General features: G+C 38.6%; 3 protein-coding genes across 15 annotated transcripts; 2 read left to right on the top strand and 1 right to left on the bottom strand.

Moving 5' to 3' along the window:
- Positions 1 to 842: 842 nt before the first annotated feature.
- On the bottom strand, positions 843 to 24,515 carry LOC114876881 (protein unc-13 homolog 4B). 12 transcript variants are annotated; one of them, XM_029188770.2, is made up of 19 exons: positions 24,031 to 24,515; positions 13,267 to 13,425; positions 12,549 to 12,798; positions 6,626 to 6,790; positions 6,372 to 6,550; positions 6,261 to 6,305; positions 6,041 to 6,200; positions 5,410 to 5,933; positions 5,177 to 5,323; positions 4,955 to 5,092; positions 4,698 to 4,886; positions 4,281 to 4,575; positions 3,734 to 4,092; positions 3,277 to 3,466; positions 2,902 to 3,208; positions 2,351 to 2,431; positions 1,815 to 1,938; positions 1,544 to 1,737; positions 843 to 1,473 (listed from the first exon to the last, which is right to left on the bottom strand). In XM_029188770.2, exons 1-19 carry the CDS (start codon positions 24,498 to 24,500, stop codon positions 1,376 to 1,378), a joined length of 4,074 nt encoding a protein of 1,357 aa, XP_029044603.2. In that variant the 5' UTR covers positions 24,501 to 24,515; the 3' UTR covers positions 843 to 1,375. The 12 variants fall into 12 exon arrangements, with proteins under 12 accessions (XP_029044603.2, XP_029044606.2, XP_029044604.2 ...); XM_029188773.2 differs by lacking the exon at positions 24,031 to 24,515 and adding an exon at positions 17,087 to 17,613; XM_029188771.2 differs by lacking the exon at positions 2,351 to 2,431.
- Positions 18,981 to 21,568, top strand: LOC114876883. 2 transcript variants are annotated; one of them, XM_029188783.2, is made up of 6 exons: positions 19,023 to 19,247; positions 19,309 to 19,775; positions 19,876 to 20,591; positions 20,697 to 21,040; positions 21,111 to 21,166; positions 21,231 to 21,385. In XM_029188783.2, the coding sequence occupies exons 1-6, from the start codon at positions 19,211 to 19,213 to the stop codon at positions 21,291 to 21,293; spliced, it is 1,683 nt and encodes a 560-aa protein (XP_029044616.2). In that variant the 5' UTR covers positions 19,023 to 19,210; the 3' UTR covers positions 21,294 to 21,385. The 2 variants fall into 2 exon arrangements, with proteins under 2 accessions (XP_029044615.2, XP_029044616.2); XM_029188782.2 differs by having other exon boundaries at positions 18,981 to 19,247; positions 21,111 to 21,568.
- On the top strand, positions 21,766 to 22,858 carry LOC114876884 (trypsin-1-like). The gene is made up of 5 exons (XM_029188785.2): positions 21,766 to 21,863; positions 21,919 to 22,016; positions 22,074 to 22,156; positions 22,227 to 22,506; positions 22,574 to 22,858. Exons 1-5 carry the CDS (start codon positions 21,830 to 21,832, stop codon positions 22,856 to 22,858), a joined length of 780 nt encoding a protein of 259 aa, XP_029044618.1. The 5' UTR covers positions 21,766 to 21,829.
- Positions 24,516 to 24,978: the final 463 nt, after the last annotated feature.

Raw genomic sequence — 24,978 nt, 5'->3', positions numbered from 1 at the left:
CTCCTGTTTCCTTGAATTTTAAAATCTCAATTGGTTCGTACAAAATTTTGTGTCGTTTAACACCTGATACCTCCAGTTTGGAATTTTGAAGGTTCCCGTGTGGATTGTATTTCGAAAGAGAAAATTTTCAATCGTTTCGTGAAGTGTCGTGAATGAGAGGCGAAAAAATTAAGCCATAACAGAAAATTGCGAAATTAGTTACCATTGCGTGCACTTGTAACTACAAGCGTTGCGTAGATGACTTTTTGCACGCCACCGAATCATCAAACGAAAGGGCCACGATAACGAGATAACATGTTACGAAACAGAGTCAATTAAGTAATCCGAGTTACATGCGTCTGCCACGCAATATCGAATTTTCATCTTCTACTGAATCTTCTTTAGAAGAATACCAATCTTGAATTCAGAATCTCTGAAAATGAGTAGTTAAATATTTGATTTAGTATTTTCAAAAATTTATTTCATTTATTCTAAAATAGATTAACTTATCTTTCTTTCCTAATTGGACATTTTATTCATGTTTTTTTAATTTCCCGGACTGCGATATTTGAAAATGGTACTAGGAGCGCTATCTGGTGTAGAGAGATAGAACTAACAAAGCCGCAAATTGCATTTTTGAAAATTAAGTGATTTTATTTTTCTATTAGAGCATAAAAAGTGTTCTACGATCACTATATACCAGAGTTTATAACTTGTTTATAACTTATTCAAATCATTAAAATCGATGAATTTTCTATGTCTCTAATTTCACCGCACATCGTTAGGTAGCGACAGAGGTTTGTTCCCAAAGCGCGCATTCATATGAAATTAAAAATGATGTAAAAGTTTTCTGTAACAAATAATTAATTATTTCTGAAGTTTTGTATGATTTATTTGCATTACAATTGGTGACATTTCTAGTACAAATAAACGTAGTATTTAAAATAGGATGATCACGTTTTGTCTAGTATTCGTAAAACGTTTTATTTTATGAAAAATACGCTATGTACAAAGAGTATTTCTTCAAAAATCGATGTATGGTACTTGCGCGAATAATCGGGATAAAAAAAATTACTTTCGCCTTTGATGCAACGATCATATATACACCTATGAATATAATCTTCTCCAAACCTTCAACAATTTTATAAAAATACTTTTGTGTATTCTATAAAAATACTCTTTTTCAAATGAAGTTCTAATAATCGTGTATGTAAAATGAGTTGATTGAATTGAAAGAACTTTGAATTTCAGGGAAATGCAATTTTCGTTGAAATACATGACTATAAATAAATTATTTAAAAAATGTTGGTAAAAGATGTTACGTATCGACAGGTATTATGATCTAATAGTGTTCGTTGTTGCACAGTATAAAATCGTGATTCTTCTTCCACGAAGACTAAGTTTTCCTTTCGACTTTGGAACTGAGCTTCGATAGAAATTCTGTCGCCTGATTGTCTCCTTTCCTCTGTTTCAATGCCTGAACTACTTCGGTACCTATATATAAAATCCAAAAATAAATAAATGATTAAAAAACGAAAGGGTGTTGTTTAAGATTGAAACATACTTCTATTGGTAGGACGTGAAAGTGTTAGATGAATCTGGTCAAGAGTTTCTATTCCTTGATCTGCTCCCGTTTCCGGAACTTCGCTGAACGATAGAAAAGCTTCCGCCATGAATCTCGATCTAAGAAAGTCTTTGTCTTTCAATTCAAAAGCTATTATCGCGCCTTCGGTTGATCTCTGTTCCGGAGTTAGAGGACTGGAAATATTAGAATTATCATTAATAAAAATGGCAATGATTTATAGTATTCCACAGGGATATTATTTATCTCTTACATGTTGAAAACTTCATCAAACAGAGGATACAAGTTTTCCTTCTGTACATGCGTTTTGGGAAGCTTCACATCGGCAAACTTTTCCTCCGGAAGTAGCCTGATTTTCACGTACGAATCGCAGCTACCTAAAAACAGGAGGAAATTTATTCTCGTGATGTTCTTTCGAATTACCAGAAGACCCCAATGTGGAATCATGCACGGTGAAGGTGACTATCATCGTTCTTGATGGTCTCCTACTGTCTACATACATCTCTAGGTACAAATTCAAAGTAACAGAAATGCACAGTGGTCCCTTTTATAAATCTAGCGAGACGAAAGACGATTCGAATCGTCTTCACAGATTTATTTTGCATTAATCTTGCGATGTTAATGAAATTTTCGTCTTGATAGATTTTAATTGGAATCACTGTTAATTGCTTCAACAGTGTCATGCAAATATGACGTTCTAAGAATCGCGAGGGCAGGCAAAACCGAATGAAACATTCTATTTGGAACAATGATGAGGAAGAGCGTGTATTTTCATCCACGTTTACATACTTGTCTTCCATTCTTTCAGTCTTTGTTTAGATTTTGTATGAAGCTTGCGCTTGAGAGTAGACACCTTGCCTACCAAATCGCCTACAAAATCGAAAGAAAATGTCATTTCCTTTATCGCGAATCACTCGCTCATTCCCGTCATCGATTCACGAAACAGGCAATTAATTAAACGGTCTACGAAAAATCAATTTCTTTGTAAATTGCGCTCGAATTCGTGCGATCTTCTTTCAGTTTAATTATTGCTACGATATACAGGGTGATTCTTGGATTATTTATATCAGAAATATTTCATTCGAAGAAAGATGTCTCCACTGTGAAGACCTTCGAGTTAATTTTACTCTTTCTTTTTAATGAAGTACTATATCTTTATGAATGTTTATAATTCCAATCTTCAGATTGCTAACGATTGCTAATCATTGTACTAAAAAGAGACGAAATAAAATAATTTAAATTCAAATTAATCATCAGAATCACCCTATACAATATAGTAATCATGCGATTTCTAAATTATATATTATATATTTAAGGAGGGTGTAGTCCTTATTTCTTACCATTACTGTCTATTGGTCGCAGCTTTCTGGCATTCAGTATTTGAATACTCAAAGAATTATCCACGAATTGTGCTTTGATGGTCAGCTGTCCATATTCAGATTCTTCCATCTCCTTTTGTTCCTTCACTCGTTCTTGATGATAACGATGTATCAAGTCAGCCGTCTCCAAACCATGCAATTGCAAAAGATGTTCAATTTTCTCCAAAACTTTAACATTTGCTGCTTCATCCGCTCCAACATTGAAAAATCGAATAAGCGTGTGTAGAGTTCGATGGAGATTCGAATAAAACGAGGGTGGTCTTCTTTTCTGCATCAAATAATTATTAATTTAATTTAAGTCCACGTGTTTGGTTGTTTAGAATTCTTCTTAGATACCTCTAAATTATTATTCACTAATTGGTACAGGGTCTCTGACATTATCTCCCAAATGACAATTAATACTCTTTCGAAATTGTCCTCGTTCAAATTGTCGTGCAGGGTGGTTAAATTATTGTCTAAATATTGAAGGAGACGATCCATGGCGTTGCTGGTGGTGTCTATCAATTCTGCACCTTCCATGAGGTACCTGAATTTCAATGGAATTTAGAAATAATTGAAAATAATAGAAATATTGGAATAACTAGAACCTTTTTGGGGTGGGCTAGGTCCCTTAGAATTTTTGAAAATCTAGAATTTTCAAATTTTGAAATTATGGAATTATGGAAATATGAAATTTTGAAGTTCTGGAATTTTTAAATTGTAGAATTGTGGAATTTAAGAATCTTCTAATTGCAGAATGATGAAAAGGAGATTCGACATTTTTGGGGGTGTGATCAGATAATTATCTAATTACCTATTCATAGCAGGCGCCATTTTGTTCGCCACCACTTGCAACAATTCAAAGATCTTGTTCTTCACAGTATCAGTAGCATTATCGATAATTAATTGAAGGGTTTGTCGACATCTCTCTGCGTCTTCTTGCGTTTTCTTTTCCGCCAGTACGTCCACAATATTCTGAAGTCCCAGATCATTAGCCAAAGGTGCGATCGATGTTCTAATATAATCGATATTGTTGATCGCGAAGCACCATGCCGTCGACACGAAAAACTTCTTGTCGTACACGCTGCTTTCGGATAATTGCTCCAATTCGGTGGTGAGCTCTGCTTTCTTCGCCATTTTATCAGCATACGCGATCGAACACTTGCAAATATCCTAAAAAATCGCGATACAAATTATTTTTAATTAGCAGTCATCAGAATTAGAATATTTCTTTAGTTGCTAGCAAAGACACTTGAATCAATGCAGTGTCCGAGTGATTAGAAAACGCTATGAATTTGTTTGTGAAAGATTCTCAAGAGTGAAATTACGTCAAAGACTTCTCAAATCTGTCAATAACTCACGTCTATAATTTTGGCTATGAAAGTATACGATCCTTCTATATCAGGCCACGCCAGCTGCGTCCAGAACACTTTGATTTGGTAGAATATCGTCAAAGTATCCACTGCACTCGAGCTATATTGAACAGTGTTATCGACTGCTTGCAACGTGTCGAATTCTACTGCTCTATCTATTCGTTTTAGAGCCTTGTACACGGCTATGTCCAACCAGTGTGCCACTCCAGCTCTGAACCATTCGTGGTAGCTTTGAACCTTCATCCCTTCGAGCTGCCCTTCTGCACAGAGGACCTCACCAACCCTTCAAATAAAAAATTACTTCATTGAATTTTAATTGAAACTACGATCTATCGTCTCAGAATTAAAATACCAGGATTCAAAAATTTGCTTTCTGAATTTCTAATGTCTATATTTTCAACTTACATAGCATATCTCTGTAACGCGAGATAGAGCTCGAACAACGTTGTTCCTAAATTCAATTCAACATCACTGTTCTCAATCTCAATTCTCTTTAACCTGCCACAAACATCCTCGACGATGATCATGCACATGTCACTGATCCTCTTCTCGTACATCATGTACAGACACCTCGCATAGGGGAAGTTGATTCGTCTGGAATTAAAATTAATTACAATGGATATTCAATGAAGAAGATATTCATTTTTCTAAAGATCCTTTACTTAATGAATAGTTTGTCGTAATAATCAAGGGCACTCTGTAGATCCGCCCTAACAAGTTGTATCACTTTGATATGGTATTTTAAATGATCTTCGTCCGAATCACTCTCTGGAGAATTATTATTCAGTATGTGTTTGAACCTGAGACGAAACGTGAATTAATAATTGTACTGGTTAATTGAAAGCCTTAAGTGATTTTGGAATAAATATTGATGGATCCTCTACCATTCAGCGCCACCCTGCTCGACGGTGTACTCCAAAGCCTGAAGGACACTCGAGTTTTCGTCCTGATCCATGAACCAGGAGTACATTTTTTGAGGGAATAAATTAATTTCTTCAGGAACTTTAAGGCACGAAACGGACGACAGTATTCTAAAACAGACAAACAGCTGCTAATACCGAAAAGCTCAAACTTGCTTCACCCAATTAATAGAATTAATTAAATCACCGATAATTACCCCAAAATCGCAGACAACTGTGCCATAGTGTTTTTATCACCCGGTGTGAGCCTCCTAATTTTTCGAATACTATTCAAACACGAATACAATAGTTTCTTCGTGGCATTCCAAAATAACCTGCTCTCATCCGGGGAGAAGAGGCAATTTTCCATGGGCCTCAACAAATCAATCGCCAGTTTACTGAACACTGTGAAGCTTAAGGGATGTTCCTGATGTATCCCTGCGTATTCCACCCACTGTGCTAGTGCCACATTCCTGGCCAGCAAACCTCGTTGAGCGCTGTGTTGAAGAAGAAGAACCTCCGCGGGTGCGGACCATCTTCCGCACCAACAGTATTTCTCTATCTTCTCATTTTCTATCTCGTGCAACAGTAACACTCTGAGCAGGTGTCTGTACTCCTGTGCAGCTACCTGTGCGTTGTGTTCAGCGCTGAAAGCCAATCTTAACTTCACCACTCCACGACGTTTAGATTTGTTCTTTTTCTCCAGAGAGTACCACATTGTGTGCCCAGTGGTTGGGATGTCCTGAAATGATTTTTGAAAAGTGTAATTAGAACAGGAGGCAATTATAATTTTGCTATGGAATTGACAATCTGACGCAAGGAATGTGATAAGCAGGTTTTTAATTATACCTTCAGAGGTATTCTACAACGACCGATGAATTCATTATCGTGGCTACCGGTAGTGGCGGTAACCGCGATCTCCTTCGCGAGTTTCACCAGACCTCGAACACCTTTCACATCCTTCACCTTGCTCATCTTCTCGGGAACCGTCTCCGCGGCATCGAAATCCCTGTAATAAAAAATCAAGATTATCTAGAAACTATAATATGTAATTTCACTTCGAACTCACCATACTTCCAGAAATAGCACGTCGTTTTCTGGGTCTTCTAGGGGTCTAAAATAATTTTCAAAAAAATTAATGAATATTTATTTAACAGAATGCATTGTAAAATAAACTCACAGTTCAAAGTGTTCTTCCCAGACGGGACTCAATGTGGACGTTTTCACGGCAGTGTTGTACCTTCTGGTGGGTGCTGACTCGAGATAAAGGGCGCAGAAAGGGTCGCTCTTTCCATTAGCATCCTTCGATACTAATTCCTTCGCCTCGATCACTTCCACGTTCAAATGCATTTCCGGTGGCTAAGTGGTAATCGTGTATACACATCTTTAGCTGAAATATTAACAATTTCCCTATGATAGCAGGTAGATTCTCACCTCCATCTTCCTTGTCTCCTCCAGAACTCTCTCGTGCGTTTCGTTGTCGATTTTGAACGCATTTTGGAGGTGATTCAATAAAATTTCTTGTCCACACTCGTTGGATACGTCGTAGCCTATTTGGTGCTGGGTCATATATAACAGAGCAGCGTACAGCTCTTCAATCTGCAGTAAATAATAAAAATTTTGTTCCTGAATAAAGATCCCCAGAGATCCACGCGTCTTAGGGAAACACACTTCGCTAATGTTTCTTAAAGGCATCGCAGAGGGTTTTTGAATTTCCCTCGCTTCTTCGCGATGGTCAATAGTTATGTTATTGAGAAATAGTACTCAATCCACTTGCGTCACTCGTAATTGTAGCATCTGCTAGTTGGGAGACATTGATAACGGTGTGTACACAGAGATTTAGTTACAAGACGATCGTGGAAACGTCACTTGAGCCATGATACTCATGGTTCAAAGTTCTTCTGTTAACGCGGGTCTCGACCGAACGAACAATTAGCAGGAAAAAGATACAATAGGAGGATAATTTATGCTCGCTTCCTTTGTTGGACTCTTTTCAACAATAAAAGGTCAAACACAGAGATTAAAATACATACCTGTTTTTCATTTTCAAAAAATTGAAATCACATCTTTTTTAATAAATAAACAATTTATTTTGAACAAATCGTCGACCGATCGACTCACCGTCATAGCCTGAAGCAGCACATTCGTTCTGCGCTCGATTTCCGCCTTGGGCACCCCGCAGAAGGTGTTCCTCCACCGATTGAGGGTGGCCACCCCGAGGGGTGGACTGGTGCTCACCATTTCGATTCACGAGCACGATCCTCTCATCTCACAATTTTATTGAAAAACTCTATCAATCGGCACATATCAAATCACCTGACACTTTCTCACATCGAATGTTCAGGGAATAGTTTCAATTTATTCGATCCTTCGACGAACCCTTCGCCGGAGGAAAGCATGGTCTCGTCGGAACCGTGTCGAAACGCGATTCAGAGCACGACGATGACCCGCGAACGAAGAAAACCACGGCTGTCAGCTGAGAACAATGACGTTCATGCACCAGCACTTCTCGAGATCTAGCTTCCACCTCGCCGACACTTTCGTCTTTGCTCTACAACAAAGACTGTTTAGTCCTCGCTGCAAAGCGTTCGCCGGAAAGGATCCGTGTCAGGAAAGCGTGGATCGTGGAGGCGATTGCCGTGAAAAGCGATCGAGGAATCGGCGTTTCCATAGGTGCTGCACGAGCGACGAGCTTCGAACTGCTGGAAAAAGCAACGAAACGGTGGCGTGCACTTACGCTTTGTCGGCCGCGGTTGAACTTCCACGACGACCGCGACCTTTCTTATCGGGTGTACGTATATTTATTCGGCCGTGCGTATGCATAATCGAAGAGGAGCATCTGATCGAACTAGCCAACGAAATCGAACGATGCACGAGGCTACTCGAAGCGTTTCGACGCGGAAAAGAATCATTCGGACGATGGAATTCCTCGACGCTCTAAGTTTCTCAAAAAAAATCCAAGAATATATGGAGGGTTTATAAAGATTTCGAAGATGGATAAATATTTTCTTTCGCGAAAATAGACAGGAAAAATAATTGCATTTGTTATTCTATTCTTGACCTACCTACGGTAATTGAAATTTACATGCACTCTGGTTACATTAATCAGTTCCTTTGAATCGTTGAACGAAGACGAATGATTAGAATGAATGTTTCGTTACTTGAAAATATGAGACAAACGGGGTTATCAAGCTAGATACTATATTGAAAGAAATATTTTCTGGTAGGTCAGAGTTAAATTAATCTTACCGATAGCATAATAATAATCATTTTTATCTTTGCCTATAGCCAATTTTCAAGATTATAATTAATCTTTCTTAGAATTCGGGTTGCGTAATACACGTACGTGGATCCTGTTCTTCGTTTCCCAAGCAAAATTTCAAACGTTGCTCTTTTTTTAGCGCGTTCGACCTTTCGGTCTCTCGAAAAGAACGTCAGGAACGCGACTACGTCCGACTGAAATAGTTGATTCTTACTAGGTGCTCTGAAAAAGAATCGTCGAACGATTCGAAACCTTCGAATCAACCATCTTTTCGATTTTTCAGAGAAGGAAAAGAAACACTTGAACGGGTGAAGGTTGCTTGATAGCTATCAGACGTAATGGAAATACGTTTGGATCAACGGGTCATTGGGAAACGCGAAAACTGGGCCATAGACTTTAGCATCATAGTTCACTGGCGAACTTGGGTGCCAAGAGCAATTGACTCTGACAATGAGATTTCATTTATTTGGACATGTTCGAGCAACATTGGCCCTATTGGCTCGGAGGCATCGAAATTTATTAACCCTCGGACGGCGGACTACGATTCAAGGGTTACACCGTTCCCCAGGGTTTAAACTCCAACTTGAGAAGCTTGAAAAATTATTCTTGAAAATTTGAATTATAAATTAAAAAATTTGATAAGTCAAAATGACAATGATAAGTGGAAAGATTGGAAGAACCGGCAAGCCGTGAGTTAGAAACGACGGTGCAGTTCCCACCGATGGACGTGTTCAATTTATTCCACCACAAAAGGACGCGATGAATTGATAGAACAAAGAAGCTCAGCTTTATCGAACAATCTCCCATTTCTCCTGTCCATTTCTCTATCTCGACTCGGTAGGGACAATTTAAATATCGAGGTTCGAGCAGACCGAAAGACGCATTGGTCGTACGTTTAACTCGGCTACCAATGGAAAACGCGAAAACAAGACAATGAATCTGCACAAAGGGAAACTATGCTGTATCCTGTTTGAGCCGACCCACGGGGCAAGTGCAACCACAATGCGTTCGTATGCTCGCGCAATTGCGCCCAATGAAAATTGATATACCGGCAATTAGCTGATTGACCGACGAGGCACGCGTAGTTGGACATGCCATACTATCCAGAAGTAACTATCCAGATAGTTTTTCTTATTTTTCAAAGAATGTTATTCTTATCGTGTTAATTAAGATTTTTTCTGGGGTGGGTTAGGTCCCATAGAAATGTTGAAATTTTTTAATTCTAAAATTTTGAAGCTTTAAGGATCTGAAATTTCATTTTGAAATTCTGAAATTCTAGAATTTTAGAATCTTAAAATTTTTAAAGGATCAGGGGACTAAGGCCACCCTGGCTTCTACCTAGTTACACCAAGTGTCTTAGGAACCCTAAGGATAACATTTGCGATTTTGTAACGAAATTAATTTTCATTTATTTTAATTGGATGGTAGATGTATAGTATCCGTCCTTCGCAGAACAGCCCAATTTTCGTGATATTATGCAAGTTTGTCGCCCACTCAGTCGACGGATCTATTTTACAGCGGGAACGAATTAATTTAGGCAACTCGAGCTTTTCCCGTACCATTTAGTGGACCAACGAACTCGATTTTTATTAGCTTCAATGATCACCGCATACGCAATCGAGAAATTAGTGGAATAGTTTAGGACATACCAAAATTTACTTGAATTTTCATCGAATAAATGCTGATTCGATCTTTTTCTTATGAATCACAGACTTATTTACCGTGTTCCAAAATAATCGTACAATAAAAGGAACTGAGTTATCTGTTTCCTCTAAATTTCAGAAACGAAAACTGATCTCATTATGTTTGTTCAGGTCCGTTATTAAGTATACTTTCGGATTAAATGAATCACGGTTCTTGGAGGAAAGTGTTTCAAATATTTCATATAATCCTCCAGCTTTATAAAACATAATTCTATGATCTTTCTGAACTTTCGTAACCATTTCACGCCATCGTTTCATGGAACTCCATTAGGCATTTTTCATGATTGTTTCGGTAGTGAACGAAACCATGTCGCTGACAGTTTGCCAATGTCTGAAGATACAGTACATAGAATGCAGACGATTACTCAACACCGGTTTTCTCGGTTGGTTTGATTTATTTTTATGACTCTGACTTTTCAATGGCCACGCGCTGTTTGCAATCTTCTCCAAACCTCATTCGCTAACAAATAAGACCCTCGAACGCTAATATTCATTGTAAGATTCAAAGTAATCAAGCTTTTCTGGTGCAGCTCGAAAAATGAAAGAAAAGTACTTCATTTTCTATAATTAATTAATATTCCCTCAATTTCTAAAAAGGGTACCAATTTTCACTTAATGAGACGAGAGACCTAATCAACATCAGAGGATCCATTAAGAATCGACGATCACCTGAAATTCCGAAAGGCACCAACCACTTAGCGCAACAACCCTTTCTCCACTTATCACTACCTTTCCCACGAATCGCGAGACACCTGTCTAATCGCCGTGTTTCACACCTCGAGAACACCGTGCGTCCAAAGAGTGGAGTCTCGCGAGTTAAAGGGGTGCGGATAAGGATAATCGCGACGAGAAGACGAGACAGGAGCTTGACGGAGTCGAGCAGCACACTGCCAGGAATAGATGGACCGACAGAAGTCGTCGTACGTCGACGAATCGACTCGTGCTGGTGTGCAACAACGTCGCTAACGTTGGCTAACCCACGAACACCAAGTAGTCGCGTTTCAGATTGAACTTAACTGTCCGATTCAGCTTAGAGGATAACACCCTGCGGCGTGCGAGTGCGCGCACCGTATCGGTGACATAATTGAGGCATTCACGTGCTCCTCCGTTTCTGTTTCGCCTTTTTTCGCTACCCTTTCAGCCACTTAACGGGCTACAGTTTAACCCGTTCGAAGACAGGGTCTTTTTGGATGCTTCCAATGTTTGGGACGAGAAAAGTGTTCATAGGGATCCTGGAATATTCTATGGAGAAAGGAAAATTTCATATTTTTATACTCACATAGTCTTCGTTGAGGTTGAGTGAAAATGAGTCGCCATATTTTCCCAGTTTCATTATTTTTAACTCCAAAATTAAACAAAATTTAGAAAACTTAGCATTGAAAGGCACTGTGCTCTAGACACACTGACTTCGACGAATAGTCAAGTAAAACTGTGGCCTTTGTGAAATCAATATCGTCCTGTTACTACCATTGCGTAATACAGTGATGTCCGCGCTCTTTCAGGTCCGCGCGCGGAGACTACTGCGGGGGGTAGGTGTTCCAGGAATCAATTGGGCTTATTTCTTATCAATCGAAAATAAAACAGTCCCGCAACTATTTCATATAAATATTTGCATAGCGGGTGGGGATAACTTCGCGCCATTCAAGTGGGCATCACAATTCAATCATGAATTCGGATAAATAAAGAATGAAACAATATTGTCATGTAGTTGATTGCTTTTTTTAATTATTGCATAGGAATTGGTGTGCAATGAAAGTTTCTATTTATCATATCAAGTCAGTCTATAAGGTTGTTCGCATTTCTTTTTCATATTCTCTAAGAGATTTCCACTGAAACGTATTTTCCCATGCTTTTTCCTCATCTGTTTCCCATAATCGCTATCAACAGTGTTATGTAAAGCTTGCGTTCACGTGAACGCAAACACTGAACAGACCACCCCTTATTCGCGCTGACGTAGACAACGCTATTAAAGTATTTTATTTTAAGTCGATCGTTTAAAACGATCCATTCAGGTTTTCGCGATGATCGTTAATATCGCGGATCGACCAGTCACTTTCGAAATACATCGAATTCTGGCCTCGAGAAAAGAAACACTCGAAATTTCTCAACACCCACGACTCGAATTAGATAACGCTCCAAAGAGTGAATAAAGATTTTTACGATTTAATTGCACTTGCGTGTACCATTACGGTTTTCTGAAATCGCCTCGTAAATTATTATGGTTTATAACACTTTAATTGTATTACAAAAAAACCATTTGGTGGAAATGTGTTTCCCTTGATCTCGTTTTAAACGAGATGGAAGGTCAACGAAGTGAAATAAGCCTTCGTAAAAATAATACTCATCGACCTGAATTAAATTTAAAAAGAATAAATAAGATGTTTTAACTCACGTTCCATCCCATGGACTCGGCCAAGAAATTCGTGGCGTGTTCATTTTCGTCTCTGTCACTGTCAGTCTCTAAAAGTGCTTCGACTGGCTCATCGATGTTTTCCTCTTCGCTTAGATTGCTTTCTTCTTCCGCTTCTTCAGCCTCTTCTATCTTCTTCGGAATGGGTCCTTCCACTTCTTCCTGTGCTCGGACCTTCTCCGCCAACAGGGTACCGAGGTTTTCGAAAAATCCCCCATCAGACTCTTGTATCCTGCAAATTACAATCACCAATATCGCAAATTACACATCAAACGTGCCTCGATGTTGACGTACACTCAAAATAATATTAACGTTTCATAGCAAAGCATCGTGTTAATTCGTGAAAATAATTTATATTCGACGGGAATTACGTCAGGCGGACCAGCGGGTGAAAAATATCCCGCAAGGAAGTAGCAATAAACGATGAAAGCAGATGCTTTGTCAACCTGAGCTCCAATGCCACATTAATCTAGAACGATTACATTGTCATGCCAACTGTGTTTTTCTCGAACTCTGATCGATTTCGTTTGTGCCAAGAACCGAGATGATCGAAACCATCGACTGCATTATGCTTCATTTACACGTTCCACGATGTGCATCGATAGCGCAAGCTTTTTAAATTCAGCGCACGGTTTCAGTTTAGGAAATAAATGCCTTTACTCTTCGGTTCTCACATCTACTACTACTACGAAAGTTTCACCTTTTCTGAATGAAGTTGAACGCCGCAAATTTCCAATAGATCGACGCGGTGGTCACCTCTTTCGTTTCCGGTTTTTGCCACATTCGGGCCGCGGCGATCGCGTAGTAAGGATGTTGCTCGTCCAGCTTCTCGAAATGTGCCATTTTTCGGGGCTCACTCCTTCCAGAAAAAAACATAGAACGGCTGTTTCACACGAGATTCACTGGAGAGACATTTAGAAGACACAGGTTTCTCATAATTCCAGAGTATTTGTTCTTTGGAGAACACTTATTTTCGGAGAACAAAATAGTATGAGCTCAGTGCTATTTTGAGAAAAAGAAGCAATCCTCTTTATCTGTGTTATCTTTAGAGAATAGTTTGAATAGTGACAAGGTGTTTTAAGTTTTAATTTTTTTAATTTACACTGTTTTCTGTTTATTTCTTATTACTGATTGTGGTTTAATTGAAATTAAAAAATGTTTAATTACATCACTTCCTAGCAACTGTCAACACGTATCAGCAATCACTACTACTTTGGATGATTTATCTACCTAAGAACTCGAACTGATTCACTTGACTCGGAAATTTATCGCGATAAAGTGCAGTTTATTAACTATAGAAGCGGAGATACATGCTTATCGAAGCATGTCTGTCCGCAAACTGCTGGAGGACCTCGAAAGAACAAGAGAAAAAGTAAGTAGGAGGTAGCAGGATGTATGATTATTGAAACTGGGTATTTTCCCACAATTTGAACGGATTTGATATGATAAAGTCTATTTATGTATTGTCATAAATTATTCGTAATCAGTCTATTATTTGTAGCTCAAGGTGAGAATTTCTCACACAAAAAAGGTGTCATAAGATGTTGAGCGCCACAGTAGAAGCAATCATAGTCAGCTACCTTATAATATTCAATTTTTCAATTGAACCTTTCAATTTATTACGTTACAGTATAATAGCAGTGCTATTCAAAATTATACTCCTCTTTTCTTAATTATTTAATTTGATAGTGATGACAATCAGTATGTTAAGTTACTTTTCATAGTGAAAATTATTTAGAAACTCCTTTTTTTTATTTTAGGAAGGGTTCAAAATTTAATATCTATTAAAAAAAATGGTATACTTTTATATGATTTAAAATTTTTTATTTCAAAAGCGATACGATACATTTCTCTGTGACTAATCTTTATTATTTTTAGCTTGTCTCGTATGTGGTTTTCTGTGTCGCATTCTTCTGACTGTACACTCAGAGAAATGGCTTTCGAAATACATTTCCTTGAACATCTTCATTGTCTGCTGTTTAGCTGTTCGTTCGGAGTACTGATTACAATTAATCACTTGAATTATTATTTATTTCTGGAACGAATTCGTTAAGAATGAAAATAGCACGATAAAAGTATGGATAATAGGATCGTGACCTGTATTTTTATAAACATTTGCATTCTGCTGGTTAAATATTTCACCTGATTCGTCTATGTATTTAAATTTCACGTGGTTTGAAACTGTACTGTTGTCTTGAAAGCGCCAGATACAAGGTCTAAGTGATGTAATAAAGGAACGACCTTCAGTGGTCTGTGTCGTTTCAAAAGTTGAACCGACTTGATCTGCTTCGCGTTAATCTCTGCGCTTATTTATTAGTATACGTGCCTTCAAAGAGCGAACATGAACGCTGATTTTCCAGAAGCGAAGAAAATTCATCTTCGATACTCCTATCATTTCATTTTTCCACGAGAATTCTTGAGTACTCAATCCTCGTTCGCTTCGAACTACCTTAAACGTTAATTATCTTGATCACACGGGACGTTCACCTACACGTTACTCATTTAACATGTTGATTACTGTTCTTAGTTTCCTTATTGAGCTCGTTCCAGCTAAGGAAACGAGGAATTCCCGCTGATCTCTTTGAATGACGTGAACATTGGAGTTCGCTTATCACTGACCCATGGGAAAATAAGCTTGCGTGAATTCTGCTGAATCGACGCAATTACACCAATGATCATAGTTAATTGTCATAGCCAGAAGCTGTTTATCAGACTGGCATAATGTGTGGCAAAATCGTGTGTGTAATAGTGTCCATGTCAGGTGATGTACAGTATCGAGCAAAGGAGATCGTTGAAAATCATGATGGTAATTAAGAATTATTTATTTATTAGAAAAATGAAATTCTAAAGTTTTCTCAGTGCTATTAATTGCAGTATTTCCTTCGTGCATCGCTGATTTCATAGAAGACTTCGGTAAATATTACTCATTTCCGATAGCATATCGTTTACCTATAATCGGTTTCAGCGTTTTACGATTTGCTTTGCTTCGATGCGTCCGCCATCGGCAGCCTCGTAACAGCTGAGACATCATAAAAGAATTAATTAGCACCGCGCGCACGTTCGCTTCTTCGCCGTTTAAGGAGGCGGAATGGAATGTAACAGTCTGGTTTATATCCTATGCGCTTCCGAGATGTTTGTATGCCAGTAACGAAACCCCTTTTGCGTACCGTTTTATCCGAACGGTTATTTATCGCGTCATGTGCCAATCAAAGAAATTGGTAATTTTATGACAAAAAATATAATTAAAATAGGCATTCTCTCGAAGCAATTTGCCTCAGGTGTCTGAAATTTTTCACCTGACATCAAAGATGCAATTAAGCAACGATAAATCGTGAATCACGGGATGGTCGACCTTGAGCCATGGTCCTCGTGGAATCGTTACGTATTCACTCTCGGAGGAGCAATTCCATCGCAGATGTTCCGGGACCAACGTTAGTCTCGTTTTATTAATAGCATAAGCCGCTCACAATGCAGTCGGTTCATCGTTTCGTCGAGCAAAGTGCAACGAGCGTTTGTTTGACAACCGACTGCAACAATTCGAACGCTCGATGTCCCCGGATCGAGCACGTGGTTCTTCAATCGTTGATACGGCGACAAATAAACGTGAACAAACATAAATTCCATCGGAGAACGCGATAAGAGAACGGCAGGTCTCGAAAAAAGACGACGTCGAGGAATAAATACACGCGTTGTTGTTCAGTCACTTGTTACATTTTCGTCTCTTACACCTCGTTTTTTGCATGGATAATTACAGTGAGTCATAAGATCGATGCGTTACAGACTCGATTTAACTTACTAGCATTCGTATTTGAAGCATTCTAATTGGAAACAGGATTTCAATCAAATATTTTCATTACGATATTTAGTAATTATTAACAGCGATGACTAAGATAGAAAGTGATCCAGTAGACCTACTTTCTATCTCTGAAAAAAGCAATTTTGGGACGTGATAAATTGTAGTGGGGATGTCCCGTTCCTGACCGTGGCCGAAGAAAAAGTCCTGTGCACATTCTGTGCAGGTTGAAAATGTCCTAACCGTTGCGGCTATCGTCGGTATTCCAGGGGTACCTGAATCGATGAAAGGGTACCGGTGGCCCGCACAGGGGAAAGGTTTTAGTGGGTAGGGTACCAGCCCGAGTATTTTGACGGGGGTGGTACGGGTCCCACACTGCCCGGGCGCCCTTAGCCGAATAGTGCGACAGGGGGATCACCCGTGCGTACGTAAATGTATTTCCTCTCCCATAAATAAAAAAAAAGGTAGTGGGGATGAATTTTCAATGACCTTGAACGGTTATTTAATTTCGAACAGACTATACCTGTTAGGTGCTCAAGCAATTAGATTAATTATCCCCGCAGCCTCTGAACAGGAAGAGCCCTCCTTGTTCATTGCCAAAGGCGATCTCATCGGTGTTAAACGATCGGTTAGTAACACAAAATAGCGTGTTAAGTTCGCGTGTCAGCGAGGAATCATCTTCGATCCATGGTTAAGCAACGATCCCAGGAGGTGGCTCACTTTCTACCTTATCTCGTGCTCCGAATTCTCCTGTTGTTCCTTCTCCTTGGTCTCCTTCTCCACGACGATCTTGTGATAGAAATCTTTCCACATAGCCTCCTCGTCCATCCTGTCAGGTAGAACTCACGCCCAGGTAGACTCTTAGAACATCGTTCGCGGTCCAACGAACGCTCTCCCCGATCGGAACGTCACTTTTCTATCGCTCGAAACGAAGCACGGCTCTTTGGTCGCTGGAAACACCCGGCATTCGACGACTATCGTTAGAAATTTCGGAGAAATGTTGATGTTAACGCCGGTAGGTCAGCTTGGATCAACTGGCACACTGCTGAATGATGCACCTACATTGCTGTTCCTTGGTAATTCTATTCCAGTCGCTAGATGGCAGAACCTCACAGACTTTGTATCGAACTGTTCCGATATAAACTAATATTTTTACAAATAAATTGATGGATTTTTGTAAAAATCAGGATATTCGTTCGTTATCCTGAGAAATTATTTTGTGCAAAATTTGAACCTCATAGCTTGAACAGTTTTTAAGTTATTTATGATTGAAGTTTAGTATGATTGATTTTATTTTATTGATGTCTATTTACACCTGCAATAAATTTAATATAGGTAGATGAATTTGTGACAAGAAAAGGAGCAATATTTGATTATTGTCTTTCAGAGCAATTATCTTTCAGAATTTTAAGGACATTGTTGAAAGAAGAGTAATTTGGAATTGATTATTATATTGATTAATTATTGTAATTAATTCTCGCTAAATTTAGTATCAGCTGCTCTGAATGGCGCCATGCTTCCTGAATAGCATCAGTGAGTCAACGAGATCTATCATCGTGATGACATCAGATCATCTCCATTGCAGGTGCATTAGAGAAACGGTAGTTTGTTGCCAAAGGCATTATTCGAGCATCTGAAATGATTTTAGCAGATTCGTTTAGAGTCATTGGCACTTTGATGCGTTTCTTTCATTGAAAGTCAATGATCCTTCGCTGCTATCTTATATCTTATATCTTTATACATAAAGCGCAAAGACGTTCGTTCGTGTCATTTTTCAACTTGAGAACTACTAGAGATAAAGATACTCTTTATACATTGTTAGAAAGGTCTCTCTGAGACTAGCTCAAAACCATTGCGTTTGTGCGGCTAAGTGGTCGGAGTCAAAAGTTACAGAGATTTCAATTTTTCTACAGAAAGTCTATGAGTCGCACATTTTGGCTAAGGGGTCCCTGATACCCCATGATAGTATTAGGTCGGTACACAGAGAGAGTCACCGGGGTCCCTAACACCCCAGACGACATTTTTGCAGGTGCACAGAAAGAGTCAGAGGGGTCCCTGACACCCCAAGATGATTTTTGCAGGTGCACAGAAAGAGTCAGAGGGGTCCCTGACACCCCAAAATGATTTTTGCAGGTGCGCAGAAAGTGTCAGTGGGGTCCCAGACACCCCCAAACGATATCAGGTCTGTGTGTAGAGGGCACCACCACGGCTTCGGGGTCCCTGACACCCCATGATAAAATCAGGCCCGTACGTAGAGGGCACAATCAGTATAATAATCATATTTCTCTAATTTTTTTCCGGAGTTTATTTAATTTACTTTATTTATTTTCTTTGCTTATTAAATAAGCTCATCGAAGGGGAATAACATTTATGATTGTATCCCTCTTTTATTTCATTTTTTCCAGTTATTTATATAATTTTAGCCATCTTTATAGGCCAAGGCCACCCCTTTCAGTTATTAATTATTTTATCCTTCTTTATAGGCCAAAACCTTCATTCTTATTTCTTCATTCTTTTTATGAGCCTCGCGAGGACTACCACTAAATGATGATACACTGATTGCGTAGAATAAAATTAATTTAGAAAAATTTACAGGGAATTCCCACGTTGGATTTATCTTTATTTCTTTTTTTTCTAATATTTCATTGCGACGTTTCAAACAGTGTCCGCAGAAACTCTTTTATCTGAGTCTAATCTAAAACGAGCTGGAAAATGACAGTGCAGCGCAATATTTCAACTAGGCTTATCAAAAATAACTCTTGCATCAGTATCCAAGAAAAATTATATAAACCAGAGACTAATTCAGTGGAAAGAAAAATATCGGTACAAGTAAGCTTTATTTTTCTCCACCATGTTACTGAAATTAATTATCCATGCAATATTTCTCTGTAAGTATAAAATATCCACTAAACTATTCGTTATTTATCCATTTATTAAAATATTAAACAGGTGCAGGAGTTAGTATCTCAGTCTCTAAACATGTGAATCATTCAGATTCCATAATTTCACCCGAAAAGCAGCTAATTAATTCAAGCAACTTTACATTGGTCAATTCTGAAAGAGTGCACCATTTGGAAAAAACACTCCAGCGTTTTCTGTCCAAAATAGCGGACCCTATAAATGGAACAATTGTACTGCAATCCACGTCGAAAAATGGGAAGGACGTGCAGTTATCGATTCGAAAAATGTGCGAATCCGTGCAGAAGGCTCTTGCACGATTCGCTGATGACTGCCAATTAGATGTTCGCTCATATAAACAGAATTTTACCAATGATCCATTGTCTGATGATTGGTATTCTGAAAGTCTGCTCCAAGGCGCTTATATTCTTCGCGATCTCGGAAACGTAATCAATGGAATAGGGACGTCGATTAGAATGCACTTTCGCGATGGGAATGCAACTGCAGTGGAAAATAAGGTAGTTGAATTTTCTTGTCTCCCTTTACAAAATTATCCCGTATCTTCCGTTAAACTCTACAAAATCCGAGTTTCAAAATAAATCTTCTACATTGTCTCAGCAAGTAACAAGACAGCCAGAAAGTTTCCAATTCCTAGGCGTCGTGTACAACGCAGCAGAGTTCACCGAAAACCTATCCAAGTGTCTTTTACAAATGCCCGACACAAGAAGTCGCAAATTCTTCTCTATAAACCGTGAAGTACTAAATCTTGCCAAGCATCCTCCAAAGATCGCAATAAAAAAATTCAAATCGAACTTAAACACCATTTCTTTGGACCAATTACCTAAAACTCGAACGGAACAGAAATACTGGCAGGTGATTCTTTGTCTGTCGATGATTAACAAACAGGGAAGTTACGAAAATTGCATACGAGATCTGCAGAAGCTCGATAGATGTTTACTCGATTCGAAACAGCGGTCTGAGAACAAAAGGAAAAGTATTCATGCGAATTCGTGGGTGAAGGCGATTGAACGGCTGAGCGATTGCAAGATTCAACCGGATAAGAGCGGACAGGTAGAGGTTTCCTGTAAATCCGTGCGGAAAACTCCGAAAAAGATGCAGCAGAAGGTGAAGTACGCGTTCGAGAGGATATTGGATAAGAAAATAACGAGGAAATCGCCTTTGCACCGAGCTGCCATGGATCTTGCTGACACTATGTCGCAGAGCAAATTGGGACAGAGCTTCGTGGATGAACTTCTCCAGTATTTTGAGATTTTCGAGGATGGACAGAGGAAGTTACAGAGGCTTTCCACGAAAAATAAAACCGGAATATCAAGGTTCGTTGAATTAAAAATTGCAGTGAATTTTCCACAGGAGTTTGCTTTTGTTGGAATCTTTTATAATAAAATTCATAATTTGTGATTTTTCTCATTTTTAATCAGACGCAATGAGATCATAGAAGCACTGCAAACATACAGAAGAGGGATACTTCTGAGGACATTCAACGCGATTGATAAAATGCATCAATCCGTATCTACTTTCGAACAGTTCCTCGTGAAAGGAATCAAAGACACTCTGAACGAAGCTTGGCAGAGTCATTTGAATGTTTTATCGAGTCTGATGAAGTGGATGAACAAACTACTGGAGCTGTACAGTGGAGAGACTGTCAGTGAAAATGGGCAGAGTTCACCGAATGATTCGTTGGCTGACGATCAGTGGAATGAAGATGAAAGTTCATTTTCTGAGGATAGTTCAGAACAGTCCATAGCTACTCGTTCTAGGCCTGGTTGGTACAATTTCTAGACATCCATTAATTTTTCTGAGATTGTGTAAATGAATTTAAATTTGATTCGCAGAGATCATGAAGGAAGCAGATGTCTCTATGAAAGATTTAATAGAATCCATGAATAGTGTGAGCAAATATCGAAGTACAAATAATACCATGCTGTCTTGTATCGCAAACAATCTTCTTTTAGTTACAATTTTTATGGGAACCATTGGTTTTGTCTCCTCGTTGTACTGTTTTGATTATTCCATGAAGGATGAAGAAAATTCTCTTGATTTTAATAATGAATGGAAACGTGCACCCAGGTCTCTTCCCCTCGAATACAAACAACTTGTTAATCTTGTTTCGCAGGATGATTTGCTTTTGGAATTTCGTGGTAATTCGAGTGCTCCCATTTCTAATTATAGTGATTAATACAGCATATGTCATTAGAGATAATTGTAGTATTGAAGCAATGTAGATTTGGAGTTATTTTAGTTAAAATAAAATTTTTAAAAAAATGAAGGTTTATATTTTTAGAAATTAATAACACTTTTGAAAGAAGGACAAATTAATCAGCACAAATCTGTTCAAGATTGTAATAAAGTTTCGTTATAAATCAATGATGTTGCATAATTTATCCTCCGTGCATTTTACCTTATCCGCGTTATTCTGGCAGATAGGAATAGTAATAATTTCAGTGATGCATTCGTAGAACGCACTCCAACGTGACATTTATAGCTTTCAAAGATGCAAAGCGTTCTGTTCCTTCAGATTTATTAAACATATTTCTGCGAGCAGTTGGTAAAAATGCACGGTTCAGCAGCAATCGTCTGTTTGATACGTAAGTTGTATATATTTCTTTCTATCAATCGGTTCATCAAATTCTTTTTATACAGATTTTCTTATTACAATAAGTATCAAAAGTATAAATTGTAAAGTGACGACAAAAATCATTGGAGGGAAATCTGTGGACATAAAAGATCGACCATTCATGGTTGGTATAATTTCAATCACCTCTGTGTAAATTTTAAAAAATAATAATCAATTTCAGCTGTCTCTGCATAATTCCGAAGGATTCGTGTGTGGTGCGAGTATCCTTTCCAGAAATTGGGCTATCACTGCTCTTCACTGTTTGTGAGCTTCGTTTATTAAACAAAATAACAGTCCAACAGAAGTATCAAGGAATTGACAATTATTTGTTTAGTCTTTCAGAGAGAACGTCGAATTATTTCGTTCGAGCTGGATCGAACAAACCTTACGAAGGAGGATCATTGCACAGAGTGATAAAAATACACGTGTATGATAATGCAAAATATTCATATTTATTATCGGGTGTGTTCTATCACGACGTAGTTCTTTTCCAAGTGAAACCTCGTTTTCGTTTTTCAAATACCGTCCAAGCAATTGGACTTCCTGATCAATTTAATAGATCTCCTCGAAAATTGTATGTCTGTGGTTGGGGTTACACCTCTTTACAAAATAACGTGAGTGCTTTTCTTTTTCTAATTTCTTCCATCTGAAAGGGTTGCAATTTTTGAAAATTTCTTCCAGCCAAGGATCAGTGATGTTCTGATGGGTGTATTCGTTTCCCGCACACCACACGAAATTTGCATTAACGAGACTCCAGAATATGAAGCAATAATTAACAAAGAATATCATCTTTGTTACGGTACACGAGGAAAGGACTCTTGCTATGGGGACTCGGGAGGACCATTGGCAAGTAGAAACACCCTTTATGGTGTTGTGTCTTTTGGTCAAGATTGCGCTGTAGTGTCAGGTGTTTATGAAAACGTGTCTTATTATCGAAACTGGATCAAGGAAATCACAAATCTGTGAATTAATTAGAAATTTAAAATGTATATTAATTAGTAAAATATTTTGGAAATTTTCTATTTTGTAAGATATTAAAATTTTATTATTCCATGGGTATCATTTATTTTGTCGCGTTACACGAATTATGTTTAACGATCACGCAATGTTGCTCGAATAAAGTCGGGAACTGGTCGATTGAAGATTCACCTCCCACAGGATGCAGGGAAAAATAGTAGTTTCCAGGAAAAAAGAAAAAGCCGTGTCGAATAGCAGAGTATGGACCTCGGCTTGTTCAGGCTCGATGCACGCCGGAAGTCCATTACGCACGTTCTGCGCAAGATCCTGTCCCGCACACACTCGACCCGTGTACCGTGTACTTAGGGCTGGATAAAGTTCGAACAGGATCTTTGAGTAATACGTAATTAGAAAACTATTGTGCTTTCACGTTCTGTATGATCGGCACGTTTGAGCATCGACTGAAGAATGATTGTTTATGAGCATACTATTTTCTGAAAAGACAGATAGTGAATGGGCAGACAATGGTAAAATCAAATTGAATATTGTTTTAGAAACATTATACTTTGAAACATTCCTGGACAAATAGAAATTTTAATTCGTCACGTTATCATAGTGTCATCATCGATGATTTTCCACATTAAAATGACAGGAGCGTTCAAAGGTTTGGTCAGCTCGATTGAAAAGAAGAACCGAGCATTTTGTGAATAACAGTATTTCGTCTATTATTGTGTGCCGGTGCTCACGCAAGCGTTACAGCTCGCTGTCATTTACTCGAATGACTCACCCGCACAGGTTTCCCTGCATAAACAGCGGCTTGCTTGTCCATCAGGTACTAAGGGTCTTTATACTCCCTTGCCACGTGCACACCTCGTCGTGTCTTCACGGTACACCGTGAGAAGTGCATTATCGTCGAGCACGTCCGTCGGTTCTGATAAAGACTCGGTGCTTCAGGACGCCACTGAACAGCCTAATCGATTCGATAACAGGGTCTCTCAAACGTGAATGCAAATCGGTGATCGCCAGGTGTACCGTGTTTCAGTAATTTATTAATGAGTTGATTAATCACAACGAATCAGCTGGCAGCAAATTTAAATGAAACTCCAGAATTTTCAGAAAATTTTTCAGCTGATAAATTTACAAAAAATGAAGTCTTAAAATTATTGAAAATTATTACTCACCCCGTGGTAAAATCAGGGTAGACTTTGTTGCACCAACTCTTCAGGATGTGACGCCTGAACTTCAGGTACCATGCACCGCAAGATTTTGAACCATGATATTTCTCCGCCTCATTCTTCAGCTTCACGCTTTCATTAATGTCCTTCTGATCCACTTTCTTCCTTCTCGGTGTCACATCCTTTTCCACAGTCACTTTTATATACGAATCGTAACAATCCTTCCTCCTATAATTATCTATCTTCTTCAGCTTCCTCTGACTTAAAGAAACAACGTCTTTCATTGGACAGTAATCAGGTTCACCATCGGTAATAATAGACAGATTCCTGTTCCTTAGCTGTCCGATGTCGTATAAAACAATGCTCCTTATTTTTTCAATTTCTTGAATTTTTTTTCGATTTTCGATTGATTTTGAGGCGAATCGTTTCGAGTCCCTCTCGCGACGACGTCTCAGTTTCACGAAACCCGTCGGCATTGTTATAGGAAATGATTTATGACCTCGTTTGGAATCTTCATACTATCAATGGAGGTGCAAATTATTAGTCACTCTCTAGGAATTAGAGTTTCATTTGTGTCGGTTTAATTTGAGTGTGTTTGAGCGCGCAATGACCCACGTGCGAATCGTACACACGAAACAGCTGAACTGAGCACTCGCCACGCTAAATGTTCACCAAGTGGGAGCACTATAGGTGGTCGCTCTATCCTGTTCGGAGTAGGGATACACCTCGAACCTCTCATTTGATATTCATTTTAGCTTTGAACTCCAAGAGTAACAAGTTCAGTAATAATTTTATAATAAACTTAACATTTAGATAAAAATAAATTAAGATTAAAATTAACACGCTTGAAATATTAGAGATCGGTTTGTTTCAAGCGACATCCTTTGAGAGCGTAATTAACGAGCCTCGTTCGCGGCCAGAAATCAAATTAAACCGAATTATCCGCATACCGTA

This window comes from Osmia bicornis, chromosome 8 (assembly GCF_907164935.1).
Source record: "Osmia bicornis bicornis chromosome 8, iOsmBic2.1, whole genome shotgun sequence".
Classification (NCBI taxonomy): domain Eukaryota; kingdom Metazoa; phylum Arthropoda; class Insecta; order Hymenoptera; family Megachilidae; genus Osmia; species Osmia bicornis.
This window is presented reverse-complemented; position numbering and strand designations above follow the sequence as displayed.

Coding starts and splice junctions, on each gene's coding strand:
- LOC114876883 (XM_029188782.2), top strand. CDS start 19,211: ATGTTACTGAAATTAATTATCCATGCAATATTTCTCT. Junction 19,776..19,875: donor CAACTGCAGTGGAAAATAAG/GTAGTTGAATTT, acceptor ACATTGTCTCAG/CAAGTAACAAGACAGCCAGA. Junction 20,592..20,696: donor AATAAAACCGGAATATCAAG/GTTCGTTGAATT, acceptor ATTTTTAATCAG/ACGCAATGAGATCATAGAAG.
- LOC114876884 (XM_029188785.2), top strand. CDS start 21,830: ATGCACGGTTCAGCAGCAATCGTCTGTTTGATAC. Junction 21,864..21,918: donor AGCAATCGTCTGTTTGATAC/GTAAGTTGTATA, acceptor CTTTTTATACAG/ATTTTCTTATTACAATAAGT. Junction 22,507..22,573: donor ACACCTCTTTACAAAATAAC/GTGAGTGCTTTT, acceptor AATTTCTTCCAG/CCAAGGATCAGTGATGTTCT.
- LOC114876881 (XM_029188770.2), bottom strand. CDS start 24,500: ATGCCGACGGGTTTCGTGAAACTGAGACGTCGTCGCGAGAGGGACTCG. Junction 3,209..3,276: donor TAGTGAATAATAATTTAGAG/GTATCTAAGAAG, acceptor TATTTGATGCAG/AAAAGAAGACCACCCTCGTT. Junction 1,474..1,543: donor TTCACGTCCTACCAATAGAA/GTATGTTTCAAT, acceptor TTTTATATATAG/GTACCGAAGTAGTTCAGGCA.